The sequence below is a fragment of the Parasteatoda tepidariorum genome, chromosome 11, assembly GCF_982258835.1.
Source record: "Parasteatoda tepidariorum strain Cologne lab strain chromosome 11, Ptep-v5.0, whole genome shotgun sequence".
NCBI classification, from domain to species: Eukaryota; Metazoa; Arthropoda; class Arachnida; order Araneae; family Theridiidae; genus Parasteatoda; species Parasteatoda tepidariorum.
In genome coordinates this window covers 7,491,866-7,517,741 of record NC_141765.1, presented here as the reverse complement: position 1 = coordinate 7,517,741, position 25,876 = coordinate 7,491,866, and the positions used below count along the sequence as shown (strand labels likewise).

The 25,876-nt window shown below is 29.6% G+C and overlaps 1 protein-coding gene across 2 annotated transcripts in view; it reads right to left on the bottom strand.

Annotated features, from left to right (window-relative positions):
• Nucleotides 1-7,579, bottom strand: part of LOC107453210 (gamma-aminobutyric acid receptor subunit alpha-6) — an 81,861-nt gene extending 74,282 nt beyond the window's left edge. The window contains exon 1 of one of the 2 annotated variants that reach the window (XM_071187547.2): nt 6,866-7,579. Coding sequence is in view for 1 of the 2 variants with exons in the window: in XM_016069937.4 (XP_015925423.2) it covers nt 5,020-5,069 (50 nt within the window). In the remaining variant the exon portion in view is untranslated. Of the gene's footprint in view, nt 1-5,019; nt 5,241-6,865 lie in introns of those variants that run through there. The other variant, XM_016069937.4, reaches the window with a different exon arrangement.
• Between the last annotated feature and the right edge of the window lie 18,297 nt (nt 7,580-25,876).

Sequence of the window (25,876 nt, the reverse complement as noted above, 5' to 3'; positions counted from 1 at the left end):
TTCATTAAAAAAAAATTCTGCTCGTTAATGTGATCGCTTGTTGTAAAGTTTTGTTTTTAAAATTATAGTTCTTATTACTACATATTTAGTTAAAAATACAAAACTGAAACTTAAATTTAGAAAAATAAATGGTTTTCACGCCAGGCTCTGAGCTAACAGCAGTCCGCGTACTTGAATGTTAACCCAATATTTGCGGGTTCGAATATCGCTCAGGGAATATCGTTTCTTTCTGTGAGTTGTTCTCGAATGTGTGACGTGTGAATGTGGCCCCAATTGTGAACTGGTGTTTGTGGCAGTGTGGCGTGGACAATGTTGTTTGACTCGCTAAATGAGCAACACATCGATAACCTTCCGTAGCGAAGACCGAAAGTTCAATAACTGCCATTTGAAAGAATAAAAAACTGCCAGGGTTAAAGCAAAACGATAAAATTACCAAACTATTCTTCAAAATTATTATTCATTTTACCATTTTATGTCTAGACCTTTACAGAATAGAATAGTAATAAACTTTATAGGGCAAACTAACCAGTGAAGGAACACTTAAGCTTCACTTGCCTTTTAAAAAATCATATTAATTTCAAAATTCGTAATTTTATTTAAATGACAGTGTCAACATATTTGTTACCAATTGAAAATTATGTAAAAAAATTGTAGAGAATTTACATAATATTGTTTTAAAGTTTTGGAGGTACAAATAACAAGTAGTAAGAAGACCAAGTGAAGGAACAGCTCATACCAGTGAAGGAACACCCAGTAAAGGAACATTTAATTTTGGTTATTTTTTTAATGTTCTTTATGAATTTATAAGCCATACAAATATTTAAAAACAAGCCTATTCTTGAAATTATAACATATAAATACTTGGAAAATGTTAACTTTTTTTGGTAATCATGAATTGAAAATTGAAGTCTTTACACATTAACACATACTGTTCATTCACTGGGAAATCTATGGCCAGTAAAGGAACATGCCTGTTCCCTCTCTGGTTAGAAGTTGTTTTTCGTATTTTTAACATACTTTTGATGCGGAACATCACTAAAGGTACAATAAAATTAAAGTTTATCTTTTATTTTCATTAACTTAGAAAAAAAACCTGTAAAGGAACACTTGTTCCTTCACTGGTTTTTCATCGTTTGGTGATCCAGTGAATAAACATCCCTTTTTCTCAGTACTTTACTACGCTATGATACTTGAAAAAAATAAAACGTAACTTCAATAACTATATTTTGAATTATCTTTTTCACAGTGAGAAAAATAAAACTATTACATGCAATTAATTCCACTTCAAACATAAATACAAACACTCACCTTATTATTTTTTTAAAGAAACAAGGTGTTGCAGAGATAATAACAAATTCAAAATTTTTTCCAGAGAAGTATATTTGACCAGTCAATCCAAAACATTGCTAGATAGCTTCCTATTATTGGCAGTCAGCTATTGTTACCAATCAATCTAAAGAAAAACTTTCAAATTCTTATTTATAATCAATATATATGAAATGTTCCTTCACTGGTTGGTTTACCCTAATCTTTTTTATTCAAAATGACAGCTTATTTAAAAGACTCGTTGGAGTTAGGTGACAGTTACACTTAATAGATTTCCATAATATTTTAAAGCCTTCATGATGCTCAAATGGACCTTAATGATGCTTTCAAGTGCTTAAAAGATAGTCGGAGAAATCAAGAAATGGTGCATGTTGAATGCATCTTTCCGGTAATGAGATTTTATCAGGCAATTTCTCTGAATTTGTATAATTTTATTAATATTTATCAGTATTACGATTGTTTTATTCCGCAACAAATACGCTGAGGTCTCAAAAATAAAGGTGTCTCTCTCGCTTTCTCTCTCTCTGTATATATATATATATATATATATATATATATATATATATATATAAACTATATTAAAAACTACATAATGAAAGTGAAAACCTCTTCTTTGCTCCAAATTATTATTAAAAATAAGAATTGGATAGGAGTGAGGTAGATTTAGAGGCAATACCAGACAAGCCTCACCGAGAGCCCTCTTTGGACTCTAACCCTTGATTCATCAATTACTGATGATATTTTACGTCAGCACTGGGGTCGGTGCGAGCAGGGTGTGCAATTCGTATCGACCAGCCATCTCTGGGATTCTAACCCAGTTCCCTTTATTGGATAGCGAATGCTCTATTCCCTAAGCCACCGCGGCTTTCCAATGGACAAATTTAAAAAAAAAAATACAGACTCAACTAAAATGCGTTGTTCATAATTAATTTCAGATAGCTCAAAATTTTAAAAAAAAACGCGAAAAATGCCTCTCTCCGCTCCCTTAAAAACTATCCATACTGACTCAAAACTAAAAAAAAAAAATAATATCAAAAGCATCGTAAGATTTAATTAAATATCAATACTCATGAATACTGCTCAATTTCTCACGTTAACTTTAAAAAATTTTTGGGAAAATTAAAAAGTGCATAATGAACGAGAAAAGTACAAATTGGTGTTAATTTCGGAACTATATGAAATATGATTTCTTTTCCGTTTACCTTTGAATGTCCCGATGCCATATGGACTTATCGTTTTAATTTAACGAGCAAATAAGTTTATTCTTCTTGCATTGATTTAAAACTAACATTATGAAGTATGTTTCGGATTCAGTTTTTATTCCTCTATAGAATGTTTAGATGTTTTTGTTGATTTTTTAAGTTTATGTACTTGTGAATTTTACTTGCACATATATTTTAATTTAATAAAGATCCAATTGTTACAACGGGGATGTAGAAAGCTGTTCACGCACTAAAGTAGGATGTTTTATTTTTAAATAATGATTTCTTGACGAAAATATGTCTAATGATACAATAAACAATAATGATAAAGGAAGCTTTTTTGTAAATCTTTAAAACTTTTGTTGGAAACTGTAAGTTATATAGTTAAGTACGCGAAAAGGACAAATGAACTTCCCATTTAAAGGCTATTTACAACGAGTCTGTTACGAATCGTCCTAGATCAATTACATTGTCCTTCTTAGAATTTAAACGTGTGTATTGAGACCACCGGAAGGATTTCTTTAATGTTTACAATGTAACATCCTGGTAAAAATATACCACAAAAAAGTATTTTCATTGTGAGAAGTGTATGCTTTAAAATTTTATGAATAACAAGTACTATTTATCTCAGTAATCAATATAAATAGTATTTTTAAGCTAAAACTATAAATTACTTGTTCTTTCAATAATGTTAAATGGATGAAATAACCATTGTTCATTCTTATATGTGATTTATTAATTATTATTTATTAACTATCATTATATTTAATTCTATTGTTTGAAATTAAGTTTTAAAAAAAAAACTCTAGCCAAACGGTCGATGTTCCAAACAAAATGAACATCAGTAAAAGTACATTTTTTTGCTCAATATTTTTAATTTGTCTTAAGATACTCTTTAATAGCGTATTTATAAATTTCATGTAACTTTGATTAGGCTTTTTAAAATAGGCGCCTAAGCAGTTAATACATAATTCTTGTTATCTTAAATGAAATAGAAATATGAAAGTATCTAAAACACGACTTCATTAGATAAAAATAATGTCACACATGATTTTACGTTAAAGTAATTGTAGAAGTATTGTTTATGATCACAATTGTTCCACTTCCTACTTTTCTACCAATTAATTATTAGCAGGTTTTCCCCTTTGGCTAGGTAAGCAATAAGTTGTTCCATTACCTTGTGCTATACTTAATTTTTATACAAAATTACTCAAGAATTTGGTCAAGATTATATAGTTATTTTCGAATAACTGTTTTCATGCTCAAAATATTATGTATGTATAGCATCATAAATGATATTAACAATGTAAACCATTTATGAAACTAAGAAATGGAAACTAGCATAAGTAATAAAAATTTAAAACCAAATGTTTAAAAGGAAATTCTGTTAATTTTTAGCTAACGCACTGCTATTTGAAAATAGTTCTACTTGTAAAATTAATTCCATTCGTCATTATCCCATTATCATCGTTACTCTTTAAAATTGTAATTTTCATTCACTAAACACTTACAGAATGTTTGTTAAGCTTTATTAACTTATAACTTTACTTATAATAAAATTTAAATAGATAATGATTTTCATATCCCATTATCTATAACATTTGCACGATTTAGATGTCTATGATTATCATAATTTGCAGTTTTGTTTACTATAAAATTAAATATGTTTTCATTGTTGTGTTAGCAATTACATCAAAAAATATTCTAAAAATTGTTTTTGCTTTCAAAACTAGTTAAGATAATTCATTTTGGTCATGCTGAAATATAGGTGCAGTTTATTGGCTTTGATTACACATAAATCAACCAAATTTTTGACAGTCGCGAGTTAAGAAACTTATGAAAGAATAAATATCATCAAGAAAATTTTAAAATTAACCTAAACATAACAATTTTATTGTCTTTATAGCTCAGAAATTAAAGTATTTAAAGAAGCTATTCAGCAATTTTTTTCTTTCTATCCTACTCACAAATGACTAAACAATGTCGTATTTTAAAACAAATGCAGTTGAAATAAATAATCAAATAGTAATATTTATTTTCATAAAACGTTTGAAGTAGGTAGTTTTAAATAAATTTACCGAACATCAGAGTATAAAAGAAAAATATATACAAAACAGTATCATCTTCATAATTAAAGAAAAATCTTATCTTCATCCAAATTTCGAACCGTTTCTTTTATAATCGTCTAACTCCCAAATTTATTACTGCCAACTTACGAAATAACAAAATTATCTAGAAATTTTTGAAATTAAATTAAACATTGCAATTTAATTCAATTCACAATTCACAAATTAAATGAAGTCATTTTTACAGAAGCTACTCAGCAGAAAAGAACGTGAAAATTACGCACATATGCATGCATTTCTTTTCAATTGTGGTTGCAAAATTGAAACCAATGATTAAATTTTACTATAAATACAGATACAATAAAGAATCAAATAATAATTATTTTCATAAAAAATTTGAAATAAGTAGTTTTTACTAAACTTACCGAACATCAGAGTAAAAAAAAAAAAATATGCAAAACAATATCATCTTCATTATTAAAGAAAAATTTGAGAAAATTAAATTAGTGAGCAAATAAGTGAAAACATAAATTTCTTTTCACTTGTGGTTGCAGAACTGAATTCACCGAGAACAGTGAAGAAAGCCGCGAATCGCACGTGCTTGGGAAGCATTCAGCCTCCAAACTTTTGGTCCCCCATCTCAGTCTACGTCATCGAAGCAAATGCTATTGCGCATTTCTCCTTTTCGCTTCAATTTCCTTAACTCTATGAAATTTCCACTAGCTTGCGGGGATCTTGTACCATTTGAAAACATTATCATATAGTTTAGTGATTCTGTTAAGTTGTTCTATGTTACATACGTAAAATTGGTTTTTCGAAAACTTGGAATGGAACGAAATTAGAAACCAATTGCTCATTCATTGCATTTGCAATGCACATTATAAAATTAAATGATGAATCTGTTCATTTTTTATCGAAATGATACAAATATACACACACATATATATATATATATATATTTTAACTTTAAATATATTATATATCTTAGGGCAACTTTCTTAGCCTATGCAACGCTCGAAATTTTTCTTTTAAATTTATTTCAATAAGCTCATGTTTTTTTTCTTTAACTTAGCATTAAATATTTAAGAATTGAAACATAGTTAACATTATTATATATATTATGCTGCAATATTTAAAGCTCATTTTTTGGAGTTAAAATATTATTTTATGAATTAAAGGGGTATATTACTATTTTCTTTAAATAGGTTTCATCTTTCAAACTAAAGAGAAACATAACAATATTAATGTTTTTTTTTACAAATTTTAAATTTTTATTTAATTTTTCGGATTAAAATATTGTATGATTATTATCATTATTATCATTGGTTATCATGAAAATTATATGCAATAATTTTTCAATTATTGAATGCACTTTATGCATTCACTTTGGCATATATCTACATCTACGCGCAAAAAAAGTTCTGGTCAATTACCGTATTGTACGATAATGACATTTATGTTTAAAAGAAAATATAATTATGGTTAAGGAAACAAAAATATACCTTTACTAAACCTTTCATTTGTTAATTTTCGTTACAGATGGTTAGGTTTACCAGAAATTCTGGTTTTCAAAATTATAGTTCTTATTACCACACGTTTAGTCAAAAAATGCTGAACTGAACAGTAAATTTAACCGAATGAAAGAATTTCCCATTATACTCTAGGGTATTGCTATAAAATTACCAGATTTCACCATATTTACCAAATTTTACTGTAAATAATGAAACCATATTTAATTTTCAATTTAACCAAAATCATTGCTAAAGCGCTTCTGTTAAAACTACCGAGCTTTTTGGTGTTATCATAGAGCGTGCCTGAAACACGGTAAATTTTACAATATTCTGGTAGTTTTGAGTATACTTTTTTTCTCAGTTATTTTCTTACATCAATTAATTATTATCATTATTATTTTTTTTAAACATGTGTCTAGCAAAATTAGAAAAGAAGAAAGAGAAAAGTTTTAAGCAATATTAACAGGAGACTTTTATTATTGAAATATTAAGCGAATTATAAATAAAAAGCGTACTAAAACCAACTTAAAATTGCTAAACAAAATTCGCACTGAAAATAAGTTGTGGTGCTTTGATGGTTTGGTATTGAAAAAAATATATATTAGGGAGATAAAATAACTGAATTTTAGGAGAAATATGGCCGAATTAATCAAAAACGTATAGTAGTTTGCAACATGGCGAATGTGTTCCGCAAAAACCCTTGTAACAAAATGACAAAATACAATCTAAAAGAAAAACCGTAATGAGAATTACCACATACCTTTAATTTTTGACATGGTGATGACTTCTAAAAAAAGGTACAACTGTAAAAAGAAGCAAACCAAAATAAAACAGTCCTGAGTTCAGATAAATGGAAGTTCACTTTTTATTTAGATAGTTTCTCTGACATAGAGACAGCAGCAAAACGGCATCCTTGGAATCATGGTAAATTTTGAATGGGGAATATTTGGCAGGATCATCAAGAGTCTAGTATCCAATGTCATGATATGGTGCTTGGGGTTCCAGGTACATCCACGCGGTTGTCACAGACATTCCAGAAAGGGGATCTCATCAACAAATTCTTCTCATGCTACAGACAGTGATTTTCAGAGCAGAAGCCGATGGCGGCAGGCGAACGAGATCAAACACGCCATACTGATCCAGGCAACAGAAAGTCTACTGGTTCATTGATGCGATTACCACATTAAATCAAAGAAATTAGTGATGACAGCTAATATTTCTCTGAGTGCGAAATTTTTAGTAAAAAGGCTGGCCATTTTCATCAGTGCTGAGAATTTATGTGGTAAGTTAATTATGAAAAAGAAAAATCAAAGAAGATGTCATTCAGTTGACCAGACTAAAAATGACGATGATGATACCATGTTAAATTTTAACCATTACCTCAAGTGAGGAGGGAGGTGAGAAAAAAAAATGCTCCTCGCTGGAGGTAGTAACTTTGCAGTCAACTGATCTCAAAAGCTGTTAAGCGTGATGTGATGTGAATGTGGGAATTCGCTCCTCGTATTTAAAGAAATCCTTGAAAGTCAAATTACAATTACCTAATTTCTGAAAGTTTAGTTGTTACTGAAATTAGAGTGAAAGTGTTTTTCTCCCTAAAACTCAGTTGCGGTTAAGAGCACTCCTGCACTCGTAGCCTTCATGTGGAGATCACAGATACCGCGCCAGGTGTTCTTCCAAGAAAAAAGGGAGAGAATGGAATTTCTGGGGGAGAATGTCCCAATTGCACTGAGATTTAAGGGGCGAGGTAAGAATTGGATCAGGATTTACTAACGTAACCTGTGACTCGATGTCACATATGTTATTTTTCTTTTTTTTTTATTTCTAGAAGGGGAAGAAATTGGAACGCATAAAATTTGTATTACTTGATATTTCATAAAATTTCAGGAGCAAAAGTATTCGTGCAATTGAATTTTCTAAAATATTTCATCAGTACATGTTACTTAACCATAAAATTATTATTAAAATATTTAACTCGGTTTTTTCTGAATATTGCATAAAACTGTCTTTGAGTGGGAAAAAAAACAATGCACTATTATTCAAACTTTGGATACAGGCTGTCATTGGCTTAAATTTAAAAAGAAAAAGAAAAAAAAACAATGAAGCATCAAACATAATTTATGTCAAATTCGGAATCTCAAATTATTTCCAATAAGTACTAGCAAGAATGAATGGTGGGCATTATGAGTTAAGGTTACGAAAACAAATGCTCTGTTTTTAATGTGTCTGCATTTTTCTTTTAAATCTAGTTGTCTTGCCCAAAAATTTCATAATCGTGTTTCAAAAATTTCAAACTTTTTAGCAGAATCCATTTTAAAATAAAGTACATAAACTTGATGGCGCATGCTGAATTAGTGGTGTAGTTAGTGTATAATCTTTGTCGTTAAGAAAATGAGCTATTTGCGCGTATTAAAATGTATCTGAGATTTTATTTATGAATTGTTATCATATATTTATGGCTTAAATTCATTTGCTTTATTTTTAGTTTCATGAATCACTTTTTGTGTTATTTTGAGATGTTTTGTCATTATTTTCATGTTTATTATTAGTTTTCCAAATTAAATGGAAATTTTTTGACTTATTTTTAACAGAATAAAACTTTACCCTGATAAACTTTTGATAGCAATAATTTAAATTCATCAGACCTTTAACTATTGAGATGCATATTAATTCTTGGTTCAAGAAGTATATTTTAAGTATGGTAATTATTACTTTTAAGTATAGTGAGTTCAGTTTTAAAATTAAAAACATACACAATTTCATGCACTGAGAAAAAAAAGTAAGGTCAACACTGCCAGAATATGATAAAATGTACCTTGCCGTTGGCTTTATGGGGACACTAAAAAGCTGGGAAATCTCGTTGAGTTTCTTAAAAATGGGGGAACAAGTGTCACAAAGAAAATATATGATCTGGTGCGAGCTATATGGGAGCAAGACTTATTCCCTGAAGAGTGGAAAACCAGCATGACCAGTGCGATTCATAAGAAAGGAGATATACTGGATTGCTCAAACTACAGAGGAATTAGCTTGCTCTGTGTAAGTTATAAAGTATTTTCTAGCATCCTTTTCAAAAGACTCTCCCCACTTGTCAAGAATATAATTGAAGATTATCAGACCGGATTCAGGAAGGGGCGATCCACCTCAGAGCAAATTTTTAACATCCGGCAAATTTTGGAGAAGACAATAGAATTTGATATTGACACGCACCATCTGTTTATTGATTTTAAAACAGCGTACGATAGTGTTAACAGAAAAACTCTAATATCAGTCTTAAGGGCATTAAATATACCAGAGAAACAAGTGAAACCGATTAGCTTGACACTAAGTGAAACCATAATCATGGTCAAGATACAGAATAGTCTTTCTCATCCTATAGAAATTAAAAATGGTGTTCGACAGGGAGAAGCCTTGGCATGTCTCCTCTTTAATCTAGCATTAGAAAAAATAGTAAGGGACTCAAACATCAACACAGGAGGAAATATCTTCATCAAATCAGTACAAATATTGGCTTTTGCTGATGATTTAGATATTATCGCTGGAACGCAGATAGCACTGACACAATCCTTTTTAAGTCTGGAGAAGGAATCCTTAAAGATGGGGTTAAGAATCAATGAAAATAAAACTAAATACATGCCCTGCACAAAAGCTGGCTATGAAGAAACACAGTTTGAAATTGGAGCATACAAATTCGAAGCCGTTGATAGCTTTACCTATTTGGTTTCTAAGATTAACAACAAAAGCGACACTACACAAGAAATACTCACGAGAATCACGATGGCCACTAAGTGTTTTTATGGTCTAAGAAAATATCTTAAGTCAAGCCTAATAAAAAGAAAAACAAAAGCGTTACTCTATAAATGTCTTATATGATCAGTGCTTACACACGCGGGTGAGACCTGGACAATGCCCCGTGGAGATGAAAATATGATAGCTAGATTTGAGAGAAAAATACTGCGAAGCATTTTTGGTGGAATAAGTAAAAACGGTACCTGGTTTAGAAGATCAAGCACGGAACTTTACAAAGCACATAAAGAACCTGATGTCATTAAATTTATCAAAATTCAAAGGATTAAATGGGCAGGCCACATTGTGAGAATGGAGGATAGCAGGACAACCAAAAAAGTCCTCAGTTCCAGGCAAACAGGTACAAGAAAAGGAGGACGACCAAACTTAAGATTTTTAGACTGCCTTGAAAAGGACCTGCAAGTTTTAAAGATTATAAACTGGAGAACCTTGGCTAAGGGAAGAATGTCTCGGCATAGGCTTGTTGAGAAGGCCAGGACCCATCCTGGGCTGTCGTGCCAATGAGAAGAAGAAGAGAAAAAGCTCGGTAATTTTTACCTAAGTTTCTTTTTTAATAATGATTTTAGTAAAGTTAACAATAAAGTATGGTTTTATAACATGTGATTATATTTGGTAAGTGTGGTAAAATCTGAACGTTTTGTCATGGTACCTTGGAGCATGACATAAAAACTGTTTTTCCGTTAAATTTACTTGACATTTTTGAATTTTTTAATAAATACTAATTTTGTGGGAATAAAAACTATAATTGCGTAAATCAAAATTTCCTGTAAGCCGTTACAGTATGAATAGAAAAATTATCAAATGGATGATGTAAATATCTTACAGTTTGGTTTTATTAGGCAGAAATATTTTTTACAAGAAATATCATTACCATACAGTATGGTAATTTTACCAAATTTTTTTTATCTCTGTGAGATATCCAAATGTTATGACAAATTTAAAATTTAACTTTTGGGAGGTAGTTCAAATCGGGGAGAGATAGCTGAATTTAGTTGTAACTTTTTGTGTCTTTCTCGTTATCTCTGAAACTACTTGTGACATTCATGAAAAAACATTTTTAGTACGGATTGGGGTAATGATTTCATACTTCAGTGTGTAACATTTATTTATTTTTCATATTTCTATAACAACCATCATTATAATTTCCTTAATTGATCATTTCGAGATTTTATGGTAAAAATAATATATTTGTTTAATTATATTATTTTGTTAATAATATTTAATTTAAAATAATACACAACATCCTTTTTATTCACTTTATTTGAACTTGAAGCAAGTAAAAATCCAAATAAAAGGAAATGTACACTTTCAATACCCACGAAATCTGTATTTGGGGAGAAAGGTTTCATATCTTAAACTTATTTAGAGTTTTAAAGCTATTTTTATCAAAAAAATATCCTTTTAAAAGGATACTAAGGATTTAAAGAACATATAAGGATTTTAAAGGATCCCGTGGTCCCTAGATCATCATCCCAATCCTCCGAAACAAGTGTTTTAAAATTTTTATTTTACTTAAACCTTTTAGTGCTGAAATCTAAGTTTTTTTCGATACCTGGAAAAACGAATTAAATGAAAGAAATATAGCACTTGAAATATATTAAATTATTAAAGTATTATTAAATTATTGCGGAAGAGAGTGAAAGAAAATAATAATAGCATTTTAGCGCTTTTATTCTCATTTTTTTTTCACTTTTCATTATATTTCTATTATTTGCTCTGTTTAGAAATGTAAATTGAAATTTAATTGAAGCACATTTATCGTATGTAGATCGATCTCCTTGAAGCACTTTTTTAGAAATGTATAACAAATATTTACCGACAATCAAATAACTTTTTGAAAAAGAAAAAACCTTTTGATACGTTGATAAAGAAACAGTTATGTTAGGAAAAAGAAAAATAGCAGCAAAACTTAAGTAATGTAAGGTAGTGATATTAAATATTTATAGAGTAATTAATGTTCCTGAAATAGCCGCGGGAAAGGTAAGTAAGACTTTAGTTGCAAGGCCATAATTTTTCATTTCAACAAATCAGTTCATGCATTTTCTATTATATATTATAATCAACCACTGCAGAATTTTCCTAATAGTTATTTGCTTATCATATAAATATTGATTAAATATATTCCTTTTATTCAGTCAGATATACTGTCTCATAACAATACCAAAATAATTGCTCATTTTAGAATTTAAAAACAAAATTAAAATAAGTAATAAGCAGTAATATATTTAATGATGAATTAAATCTAACTTTTCATATTCCATAGCAAAAAAAGCATCGTGTAAAGGTTTTTTATATAAAAAATTCATTTTTTAAAGAATACGCCTCAACTGTTAAAAAATGGGAAAGTTATTAGGGGGAAATGGTTACTCAAATAACAGAAGCTATTACATACATTTTATATTTTACAAGCGTCGTAACGTAACAGTTGCTATCAAAATGATTTTTGCTATTTTTCCAATTGCATTAGAGGTTTGTAAATGTCAAAAGAGGTCTTGTAAGTTCAAGTCTGGTAATTTCGGTTTTTCCGACTCGTATCAATCAAGTAGATTATTAATTTTAGACAACAACATGCTGATTAAAAGAGGAGGTGGAAGCTACTTTGTTTCAAACAATCGAGGAAACGTAAAAAACTCTGAACTGATCTTGGTTTACCATACAAAAATATTTACAGCAGATTGGTAAATATTTGCAGAAGAAAACAATGCTAAGAAGTTCAGAAAATGCAATATTATGCTTGAACAGTGTACTAAAAGTTCAGAAGCTCGCAAAATTAGGGTCCTTTCTTGATACTTCAGATTACAGAATAATCTGTTTAAACATCAGTCAAGCAATCAACAATCAACATTAATCAAGCACCATCAAGTTTGAATACAGGCGCAATCGACGCATGTTTTCTTCACTGATGAGATCAGACATAACAGTGATCAGCGACGATTTGACACATAGAGAAAATCAGTATTCCTGCAACATCATGAAAGGAGATTTATAAAGGAGATTTTACATCAAGATTTATAATCTCGCCTGGCGGGATGTTGCATGGCCACACCGATCTGCATGCCTCTCAGGGTTGTACCTTGACTCCTCTGAAGTACAGGTATGAGAACTTAGAGCCTAATGTAAGATTGCTCAAATGCGTTTTCCATCATTTCGTTTGTTTTGTTTCATGGATAAAAATACATGGGTTGGACTAAGAATATTCTGCAAGAATATCCAAATCGGAAACTTTCTAGAGCACTGTCAGTGATGTTGTTGGGGGTACATTTGCATCTTGTTACCCCACTCGTAGGTCGTCTTATCTCAGGGATAAGAACTGCCTCTATGGGGTAGAACAGACATCATCCTCAACAGACATCCTCATAAACAGCTTGAGAGTTTCTAATGGGACCTAAATTGCCATCAAGCAGAGTAAAGTCTCATATTAATTAAGTCCTCCACAAGTACCATTTGACTAAATTGTTTTTAGACCTTATTGCTGTAACGCTAATTTTTTCTTAATTATGAATTTGTGCCATTGCCTTTTTGTGTAGTTTCTATTTATTTCAGTTCTGAGCTTCTTGTGATATCCACAGAAGTATATTTTTAAATGTTCCGTAGCTTTTGGACCTAAGCATAGTTTCTGTTTATTTAAGTGATGAACTTTTATTTCAAAAACTCTTTCCGCTTACTCTAAAACCATTATATTTAAATAATATTTAAAAGCAAATAACTAGATACAGCAAAAAGCTGCATTAAAAATGAATACTTTTTTACTTTTTTTCTAAGTAACATTAAAAATAAAATTAGTAATGTTATTATGATTTACTATTTTAAGCTCTTAGCATACGAAAATCATAAGCTATGTTCTTAATAAATGAATAGTTCTAAGGGTATTTCATAACGATTATTTCCAATAAATTTTAAAATAATTATCGAAGTTGAAAAGAAAAATGTATGTAAATTGGAACTGCAAATTAATATTTAACCGAAGAAAAACAAAACTGGTGCAGAAATCATGCAAATTTACGGTACAGAAGGTGAATGTAATAAACAAACGGAGAAGTTTTACTGCAGGAGGAAACAACGATGAATTAAATGATGATTATTAGAAACATCTTCAAGTTTTAACTCATGATAAACTCCTTTTTCACATTAATTACATTCGCATTTCTCTTCTGTAATTTGTCAGATTCTGATAGCGTTTTTGCTTTTTCCTCGGTAAAATGTTAATTTGCGTCTCCGATTTGTATATATTTTAGTTTTATTTTTGATATAAGGATTCAAAAATACACACTAATCGTGGTCTTTGCGGAACACTCTGAATATTTTGCTGCTTATTTATAATATAATTAAAAAAATAATTTAATATGAGATCATATCTTTTTAATTTCTTTCTTGAGTTGTATTTGTTCAGAGGATAGAACGCTCCCAATGAGGTGACTCGAGTTCGAATCCCAGCGATGGCTGGTCTATACGAATTACGCTCCCGGCTCGCACCGTTAACAGTGGTGACGTAAAATATCACCAGTGGTAGCAGGATCATGGGTTAGATCATGGTTATCTCTAGCCACCGGACTAACCGTTTTCATGGTTTCCCTCTCCATGCAAGTGCTGGTTAGTTCCCTCAAAAAGTTCCCCTCTACGGCTTGACCCAGGAGATCCTCTGGTTTGGATCAAAATTACAAGGAGTTGCTCGTTGATAAGCCCAGAATTGGGTTGGCTGTTCAACATGAAATAAAATAAAATTTCTTTATTAAACATATTTTTTTAATAAAATGTATGCACAAGTCTCTATCATAGGTATAACTTCTTTTAAAGTAAAAGATGAAAAAAATTAATTTTTTTAAATATCAACTCGAGGTGAGTTTAAAGCGACAACCTAATAAATAAAAGGTGATAACGAGGAAACTCCATCAAGAAAAAGTGTTAAAGGATGATAGTAATTTAAAAGTTTGAAAAATTGACGAATGAGCATTAAACCATGTTTGCGCATCCAGAAATTATTTTGAGTTTTCAGTTAAATCTTATCATTGCGGCGAAAGTGGACTTCGATGCAATAATGAGAAATGATTCGGTAGCATTTTTATTTTATTTATTTGTTTCATTTTTGATGCATCTTCAGATGAGGTGTGGTTTGCTATCATGCCCTTGGGTATGGATAAGAATTATTAAAAAATGTTAGATTTTCCTGATAGGGGTCATTTGCATATTTAAAAAAGATTTTTTACGCTTGAAACTAGTTTTCATAAAATTTACGTTTCATTTCTTCAAAATTCAGTGATGTGTGGTAAACGTGAAAAAAATATTTTTCTGAATTTTAAATATTTTTTGTCTTAATTGCGTAAATATTTAAAATATTTTTATTAAACGTAGCGGTACAAAATGTTTACGATTAATATAAATTTACAATTGCTATAATCATGATTAGTTTTCGTAATCAATAATAATAAAATTAATCATAAACCAAACAAATTTTACCTTGACAAAAATCTCCTTTTAACTATGCTAATAACCCATAAACGTTACCATATAATAAAGAAAATAAGTCATTTAACGACAATTACAAAATATAATTTGTTCTTTCAAATGAATATGACTAAAATTATTCTTTAGTATATATATTTTATTTTTTGAGACAGATTTGAAAAATGCTTTCAGTTAATAAGTTAAATCATCCAGCACCGTACCATCTTGTGTAATAGCATATTTATAAAGACCGAAGCTTATCATAGCCAAAGATCACATTAATCAGTTTCGTTATCATTTTGCGACTAATCATTGTAATTAGAATATACAAATAGGCTTTAGATTTGCGTTTAAGCATCTGCGTATAACCATATTATAGTTGATTTTACTTAGTATTATAAGTAAGCCAGTTTAAGAAAGTTGCTTAAAAGCATATCATAGTTGTTAAACTGCAACGAAATATATAATATTATAAAACAACCATATTAACATTAAATTAAATTTAATAACTTAAATATAAATAATTATAATAAACATATAAAATAGTCAAGAGGCTGGTAAAGAACGTAATATCTAAAAAATTGCAAATTTATATTATACTCTTTATTGTGTATCAATTATGTAACAAAATTTGAAATGAAATTAATAAATTATGAAATCAAGAATTTTCTTTTTAAATGTTTTTCAAGCTATTAAGATAAGACTTTCAACAATGTAAACAATTCAGTTTTAAATTACGGAGAAAAGTATTGGTATCCTGAGTACGTCATTCTTAACATCCATTTTACCGTAAAATGCGTTTTACAGTAATATTTATTTAATCATAGGGATTCAGTGATCTTACAGTACATATTACTGTAAAAATTACAGTGCATCGGATTTTTTTGTTCCTTTATATTTCAAGACAAAACCGGATTTTATGGTAAAAGACCAGCAGCAATCATGAGCATGAGCTTTTAATTAAAAGAATACATAATTCTATAGTTGCCTGAGCACAATACTTGTAAACTTTCTTATCGTTATATATATATGTATATATATATAAACTCATGTTTGTGAAAATTGCAACACCATGAAGGACTTACGCGAGTGAGCTGAAATTTTCAGGAAATGCAAAGTAGAGCCTGATATGCAAATGATTAGAATTTCAGACCCGTAGCGCATGCGTATGCTGAGCAGCGCCCTCTGAGCGGCGAATGGATCCGAATAAATAGACGGCTGTAGCCAAGCGAGTATGGTTATCGGTGGTTATCTGCTAGTGGTAAACGTTAGCTTAATCATTACTTGTGCCTATTCGACGAAAGAGAGCAAGATTTCAACAACTTACGGAGTTTAAACGGGGGAGAATCATCGGCCTTCGTGAAGTTGGATTATCTTATCGTGCAGTAGCCGCTCGTGTGCAGCGTAACAACAGCACAGTAATGCGTGTTCGAAAGCAGTGGATGGACGAGTGTCGGACAACTCGGAAATCCGGGAGTGGACCCCGAACTGTCACGTCAGCTCGCGATGATAGACACCTGTTCGGCGTTGCCCTAACGGACCGTACAGCTCCCTCTGGACAACTAGCAGCACAGTGGTCAATAGCTACAGGTGTTTCATTGTGTGCTTTATCAATTCGTAGACGTCTGCTGTAGCGTGAACTGCGCGCAAGAACTCCTTTATACAGGATCCCCCTCACGCTAAACATTCGGCGCCCGCAGCTGCAATGGGCCAACCAGCATGGGGACTGGCGTGCTGATTGGCAGCGTGTCGTGTTTTCTGACGGATCTCACTTCAATTTGTGGTACCATGATGGTCGCATTCGTGTCAGACGGTATGCCGACGAACGCCATCTTCCTGAGTGCGTTATAGAACGCCACAGTGAACGAACTCCCGGAGTTATGGTCTGGGGTGCCATAGCATATCATGAACGATCTCAATTGCTACGAATTGTGGGTAATCTGAACAACAACCGGTACATCAGTGCAGTTCTACAGCCCCAAGCTGTTCCCTTCCTTCAAGCCTTGCCAGGTGCTGTAATTCAACGGGACAATGCCCGCCCTCATATTGCTAGGACTGTTCAATCCTTCCTTGCATCGCGACAGGTACAACTTCTTCCTTGGCTGGCGTATTCCCCGGATATGTCACCGATTGAGCATGTGTGGGATTTCGTTGGTCAGCGTCTCGCTCGTAATCCTCGCCCTGTTGCTTCTACAGACGAATTTTGGGTACGCATACAAACAGTATGGAATTCTCTTCCTCAGACAGACATTCAAAGTTTGCTTGACTCCATGCCACGTCGTGTAGCAGCACTTATTGCGGAGCGTGGTGGCTACTCAAAACACTGATTTCGATCTCTTGTTATTGTTTGTTTGCTTTGAAAGTTTAATCATTTATTTGTACCACTACCACTCAACTGCGTATTAAATTTCATTCAATTATAACGATTCCTTCATGGTGTTGCAATTTTCACAAACAGGGAAAGATGGTGCCCATAGTTTGTTCAGAAGAGTGGCCCAAAATTTGTACCCTTTATGCTAGTTTTATTTTTGCATATTTCGCCATCTCTCGAAACATTTTTAAGAAAATCGAAAATTTTTTGCTCACAACTATAAATTCTTTTATCTAAAGATAAATCCATGCAAAATAAAACTTTTGCTAAAGATTTATTTTTTTTATTATTTTATTTAATAATAGTCGAAACAGTTTTAAATTGTAAGGTATAAAATTTTTCACATTGTTTCAAAAGATGTAATTTTACATGGCAAAATACAAAATTTAAGCGAACTCGGTCAAATAGTATTCGACCGATTTTGTTCAAATTTTGAATTTTGCCATGTAAAATTATATTCTTTAAAATTATGCAAAAAATTTTATACTTTACAATTAAAAATAATTTTCAATCCTTATTAAGTAAAATCTAAAACTTATATTTTTCATGGAATTTTTTTGGATAAACGAATTTTAAATTTGTGTCCAAAGGTTTTTTTACTTGATAACGAAATACTCAAGATAGTGCGAAATACTTAAAAAATTAAATTAACATTCAGGGGTCTAAATTTTGGATCGCTTTCCTGAACAAAGTATGGAGACCATATTATTCAGGTTGCAGGTATCTCCTATATTTTGATAGTCAGAATTCCGAAATCGTCGAAAAAAAGTTTTATTTACTCAGAAAATAGTATGTTTCGCGTCTGATTTTGTACCTTAAAATATCTTCTGCTGTAATTAATTAACATATTTGAGGTCACCTTCTTGAATAATTGAGTCCTAAAACCGGAAGATCCGATCAATAGATCAAATATTATTCAGAGTGGTCAATTTTTTTATTTTGAGCACAGTACATCTAATTTATCCCAGCGAAACTTCAATATGCTGTTTTTAAATCATTTGAAAGATAATTTAGCTAGTACTTCATAGGATGGTTTGATTTCGCTTTGAGATTACTTGCTATAAACTTTAATTATTAGATTTTCATTAATTAAATAAATAATAAAAAGTGGTTAAAAGCCAATCGATTTTTCTATTTAAATTATAAAATCACTTAAAATTGTAATTTTAAATGATAGAATACTTAAAAAATTTCTTTTATGATTTGTAGAGATGTTTTGACATAATCTTCGAAACATATAACTTATATTCTTTTATTTTTATTTTCGAAATACTTTACCAAAAACTTTAAAGTTTACTTTTTATTCTTCATCTTATATATGCACTATAGTAAATTATTTAAAATGCATTAGATTATTAAAAAAAACATAAAGATTGTAAAATTATGACATATTTAAGTTAATTAAGTGATAAATAAAATTATGAATTTAATTGGCACTTCATACACTGAAAGAATTCTGGGTATTATTCCGGTAAATTTGCTGCTCAAATTACGGTAGAAAGTACCAGCACTCAGGTACCGGTTTTTTTTCCAGTGAAATCTATTTTTACAGGAACTTTTTACGAAACTAAAATATTGATAGACCGAAGTTTTTATCGTAATAATTACCATAAAATCACTGAATTAATCTAATTAAATAAATATTACAGTAAAAATTACGGTGTAATAATTCACAGCAAAAATAAAGTACATAGCGGATGATTCACCTAAACTGCCGGTACTTTATACCGTTCCTAGATCCTCAATTTTATATAGTATAGTGATAGAGTAAGTACTTCAACTCTTAAAAGAAAAAATTAACGTTTGTTACTTTTTTCTTACCTAATATTTACTATTTATCATTTCTTCGTATTAAATTTAACTATTTGCACTTGTATAAAATTTTTACTTCTGATGTTATTTTTACGCAAAGCAATAAAATAAATAACACCCGATGCTAAATATAACTTTCATTAAATAACTTCATTCAGTTGACCGTATTTATTTTAGTTGGTTTAATCTCACGGAACAAACAGTACAGCGATTTCAACCCAAAGATGTGTATTAAATCTACATTTCTCTTAAAATAGCTCTTCATGATGTCTGAAGAGTTCAGAAGAAAAAAGAGAGATTAAAAGGATTTGAAACAAAATGCTGATTCAACTAAAACTGATGGATTCGATTTTCCTATCAATTGAAGCGGCTGATTCTAACCATTTGATCAATTTTCATGATTCCTTGTTGCTATCAAATGTGCATCAAATATTCGTAGAGATTATTTGAGATTATTCTTTGATACATAAATTATATTGATTATTGGATAATTTTGTTATCAGAGTTTTTTCTTTATTTGTTGTATTTCTTTAAAATAAAACTCAGAAATTATAAAAAAAAGTTTTAAGGCTTAGGTAATATTTTTCTTTTTGCTAAAAAGTTTTATTCTCTTTTGACTGTAAATTACATTGCAATAAAGACAACAAGTAAAATTATAAATTATAGAGTCTGCGCTACAGATGTTAACTGATTTTTTTTTCAGATATCGGAATATCTCTGTTAAATTTTAGATAAAAGTAGGGATGGTAGATGAGAAATACTCGCTGAGATTAAAACTATTAATTTTATATTCACCTGATGCTTAAATACCTTTGAAATTTGTCTCAGCAGTACTTCAAAAACCTTGATTTTATGAGATCACAAATAATAAAACTGAAATATCGCATAAGCATAATTTATATTTATTATACGGGTGCTCTTCTTCAAAATTCAATGAAATAAAAATTTCGTTTTTGGAGAAAAAAAAACATAACTTTTTCTTTGGTTTCAAAGGTTTGATTTAACGTTTCTTTTTTTTTTTTATATAATTCCTATTTTCAAGGTACTGCGAAAATAAAACTTGTCTTGTATTAAAATAAAATAAAAAATCTTAAATACGACTTAAATTTTACTTTAAGCGTTATTTTTAGATTCAACTGCACTTTTATGAAATTTAGTAAATACATTTAATTTTGTACATTTGCATTTTGATCGATTTTGCTACATTTTAAAAATGTAAAATTTTATGTAAAATTGTATGAAACCAATTTTTGCATTAATATTAAGACTTTTCGATCCAATAAATTCAATTTATTAGGAGATAACCATGTTAAATATAAAACACACATAAATTGAATCAAATATATTTTCATTATACATATTTTTTTCAGTTTAGTTAATTTTCAGAATTGTTATTTTAGTTTACCTTCCTACCTCCAAAAAAAGTTCTAATTTTGTCAAAAAGAATAATAATTGCACTTAACCTGTATTTATCCCGTTTTGTTAATGACTTTGTAATTAGGGAATATCCATTAATGTGACCTTAAGTAAGGCCTCCATTTTTGTTTCAGTGCAGAAGTGCGTTGAAAAATATAATCCAATGAAGAAAATGTCAAGTCCTCATTGTTATAAATTATTCTTAGCTTTAAAAAAAGGAAATATACTTTCTGGAGCGGTGAATGTCATTTTTTACCGATCGTTTAATTGTTTTAACCCATTAGGCGCCATTATATCAAGTGACATTATTTTTTCGAATAGTTTCGAATTATTACAATTAATAATTCACATAAGCATAATAAAAGATTTCTTACTGAAAAATTAATTAATTATATTTTACAGCTCTTTCGCGGGACACTGAACAATAGGTAAATATAGAGTCATAATGTCGGGGCGAAACGAATTCCCTACCCAGCTCACACCGACCACATCATGGGTCCCTTTGCCATTAGGCTAACCGTGGAGGGTTTTCCTGCTTTCTAATGTAACACAAATGCGGGTTAGTTCCATCAAAAAGTTCTCCCATTATACTTGATCGTGAAGTTTGCTTGTCTTCAGAATTAGGTTAAAAATTAAAGTCTACGGAGTTGAACATTGGTAATTGTAAACTCCAAGATTTTGGTCGACTGTTCAGCGATGGTTATAAAATTTAAAAAAATAATAAAATTCGGCAATTAGTCTCCTAACGTTGACTTTTTGAAACGAATTCCGCCCCAGTGCTGTCAAAAAATATCCCTCGTCTTCTGGGAATTCCCTCGTCCTCTGGGTTAGGTTAGAAACTGTAAGGCTACGGAGTTGAACATTGACAGTTTAAACTCATAATTGAATCGGCTGTTAAGTTCTGGTTATAAATTAAAATGAGACAATTGGGGAATATTCACGTGATCAATAAAATATAATTTTGAAAATTTAAGCAAAAAGAAATAAATAACAGATCGAAAAACGTACTATTTTGTTAGGTTGATTAACCTAAACTTAAATTTGCCCCACTACGTTGGTAATTTAATATTTTTTTTTTTTGTATAACACCATCTTTTTGTTTTTTCAAGAGCATTTGCGTTTTTAAAATTTGAAGCAATGCACGCTACACGGTTGTAATTAATATTACAATTAATATTCCTTTTGTTGATATTTTCTCCTATAATCCAGGGTTCTTTTTTTATTTTCTTAGATAATTTAGTTATCATTCTAACAGCATAAGTCAACATAAATAATATGACACTTTGTTCACCATGACAAGCCATATTTTACAAACATAGAAAAATGGTCAATAATTAGATTTCTGAGAAGACACCTGCACCACTTTGCGTTCCAAAATTATCAGATAGATGCATATACTGAGTGATTTCATTGCAATCACACTCAATATGTTGTAATTGAAAGTAAGTGAATTCGACTAGATTTTGCGCTCCCCCCATATCGGGACCAACGAACAGGAAAACCATTTACTCCTAATAAATTTTTAAACAGCTTTTGAGAGGTATTAAAGATGACTTACTTTTAAAGATCTTCCGCAAGTATAGTAAAAAAATATTTTGAAGGATTGTGTTCAAAAAAGGTAACAAAAAAATTCTCTCATTTTTCTCATTATGCTTTTTTTTCATAAAATTTAAATACTTAATAAATATTTTTCATCCTCAGAAAATTATTATAATTATAGTTTATAGTTTGTGATAAATTAATAAAATTAATTAATAAAATTAACCAATTGATAACGTTACCTGATTACGGCGAAGAGTAAAAAAATTGAGAGCGAGCAGTTGGTCCTTTGGAAGGAAGTTTGGCGTCTAATTAAAAATGAAAAGCTTGGTATATGAGTACGTGTTTATTGCATTTGATATTAGAAAAATAGCGTGGAATAATTTAAATTTATTTATGTTTGAATTTATTTCGCTAAATATTTCATGATTTTTTCTGTCTATGTTATTTAAAATGTTCATTTAAAATCATTTCGAAACCTACAACATCTCAGTATGTGCAATTCCATAGTTTGAAAAAAAATTCAATATCAAAATTTCCATTACATGATTATTTATTAATCATCCACTAAATAATACTTGATAATAATTTTCATTAACGATTTTTAACCCTCTTGGTACCTTTCTGGTTTAAAAAGATGTTTCCACACAAATATTGCCAATATTCATTGCCTAAATATTTTATCAATGCTACTTGACACAATACCCGTTATAAAATTTATATATATATATATATATATATATATATATATATATATATATATATATATATATATATATATATATATATATATATATATATATATATATATATATATATATTTATATATATAGATAGATAGATAGATAGGTAGGTAGAGAAAGAGAACAATAAAGAGGAAAAAGGATACAAGTAAAAATAGTAAAACGAAGAAAATTAGTAAGTTTATTTACCGGGCATAAACTACAAGTATACAGATCACATAAAATAAGTTAAAAATATGGAGAAAACATGGGGGAAATATTAATGATTAATAAAATAATAATAAGAAAAATTGTTAAAATAAAATATTTAGAAAAAAAAATTATATATATGTATATATATATATATATATATATATATATATATATATATATATATATATATATATATATATATATATATATATATATATATATATATATATATATATATATATATATATATATATATATATATATATATATATATATATATAAAAGCCGAACAATCTCTTCATCAGCTCACACGATTATATCCGCTAAAAGAAGTGCTTTATAATATTGTATCATTATAGCCAAAGCAAAATATATCACTAGAAAAACAGAAAATAAAACAAAAACCGAACAAGATACAAATAAAATAAAATAAACTTTTGTGTTTTGTTCTGTTTTTCCTTATAATTTTTGCATACTATATATATATATATATACATATGTGTGTGTACCATCAAATTAATTCAAAAACACCATCATTGAATAATAAAATTCTTTTTTTTTATTTGAAAGTATGTCTTTTGGTAATTTCGTAGTGTATGGTTTCGTATGGTAATTTATTTCGTATGGTATGGACCTCATTAATTTCACATTTAAGCTTTAACCTTACAGCATTTAAGCTTTAAATTTGCTATCAATTTCAGCTTCGAACAAAAAAGTATGTCTTAATTAAGAATTATTATTACTCTATATAGTCTCATTTACGTGTTCTAAAATTCTTGAATTGATGTACGCTGCACCAAAAAATAAGTGCAGGCGATAATTTTTGTCACGAAATCACTCCGAAAAACGTTCTTTCTCTGAATAAATATACCTTCTTTTTCAAGGATTTGGATTTCTGACCTCTAAAAAATAGAGGGTAGTTGTAACCTAGGAAATATGATCCCCATACTTTGGTCAGGAAAGCGATCCAAAGTTTGGACCCCTTTATGTTAATTTTACTTTTTGCGTAATTCGCCATATCTCGATAAACTTTTAAGCGAATTGAAAAACAAACTTGCACTCAATTATAAATTTCGTCTGGTCAAGGAAATATCCATGCAAAAAATAAATTTTTGTAGATATTTATTTTTTTTATTATTTTATTCAGTAATAGTTTAAAATATTTTAAATTTTAAGGTATAAAATGTTTTTATCATTTAAAAGTACGAGGTAAAATAGAAAACTGGTCAAAAGTACAGGAATATGGTAAGATGTGAGCTTATTGCTCTATGTACTAAGTCATTTTACCGGAAATGTTTGGTAATGATTTTTGTGAAACTAACAATTAAATATGATTTTATAATATGTGGTGAAAATTGATCAATGCTGTAAAATTTGGTAATTTTATTATAATTTATTGACGTAAAAAAGATTTTTTCAATTAATTTTTCTTCCGTTTTCTAATTTTTACTAATCGTGTGGAACTAAAATGTTTATAATTGTTTGTAAATTTCATTGGAGATACCGAAAGTGAAGTGCAGTGCACAAAATAAGAAGAAAAAAAAACAGACCAGACTGAATAACATTTGATCTAATGATCATATCTTTACAATCCAGCACTCAATGGCTCGTGATCTCAATGATGCCAATTAATTATTGCAGACGATATTTAAAGTTTTGCAATCAGACAGAAAAACATAATTTCTTTGAATAAACATACATTTTTTTCCCACGAATTCGGTTTTCTGACCCTCAAAATATAGGTAATAACTGCAATCAGGGTCCCCATAGTTTGGTCAGGAGAGCAGTCCAAGGCATAAATTTTACTTTTTGCGTTCTTCTCTTTTTCTCGGGAACTTTTTAAGCGAATTAAAACTTTATTGCACACAATTATAAAATTTTTATAACCAAAAAAATTACATACAAAAAACAACTTTAAGAGAGCGTTTTTTCTTAATATTTTATTTACTAATAGTCAAAAAAATATTGAATTTAAAGGTAAATAATTTCTTATATCATTTTAAAGAATGCAATTGTACTTAACAAACTACAGAAGTTTAAACAAAATCAATAGTTCTTGAAAAATTGAGTTTTAAAAATACGATTTTCGTAAAATTCGATTCCTTAGGAACTATAGGACCAATTTCGCTTTAATTTTGTATTTTGCAATGCAAATTTGCATTGTTTAAAATGATGTAAACAATTTTATAGCTCGCAACTCACTATTTTTTTTTTACTCTTATAAAATAAAATAATAAATAAAAATTTACTAAAAGTAATATTTTGCATGGGAATATCTTTGGATACACGAATTTTATAATTGCGTGAAAACTTTTTTAATTCGCTGAAGAAGCTCTGGAGGTAAGATGAAAAACGTAATATGGGGTCCAAACTTTGGTCCTATCTTTCTTGATCAAACTAGTGGGACAATATTTCCCAGATTGCGACTAGCGAATTTGGGGTAGGAAATACGAAT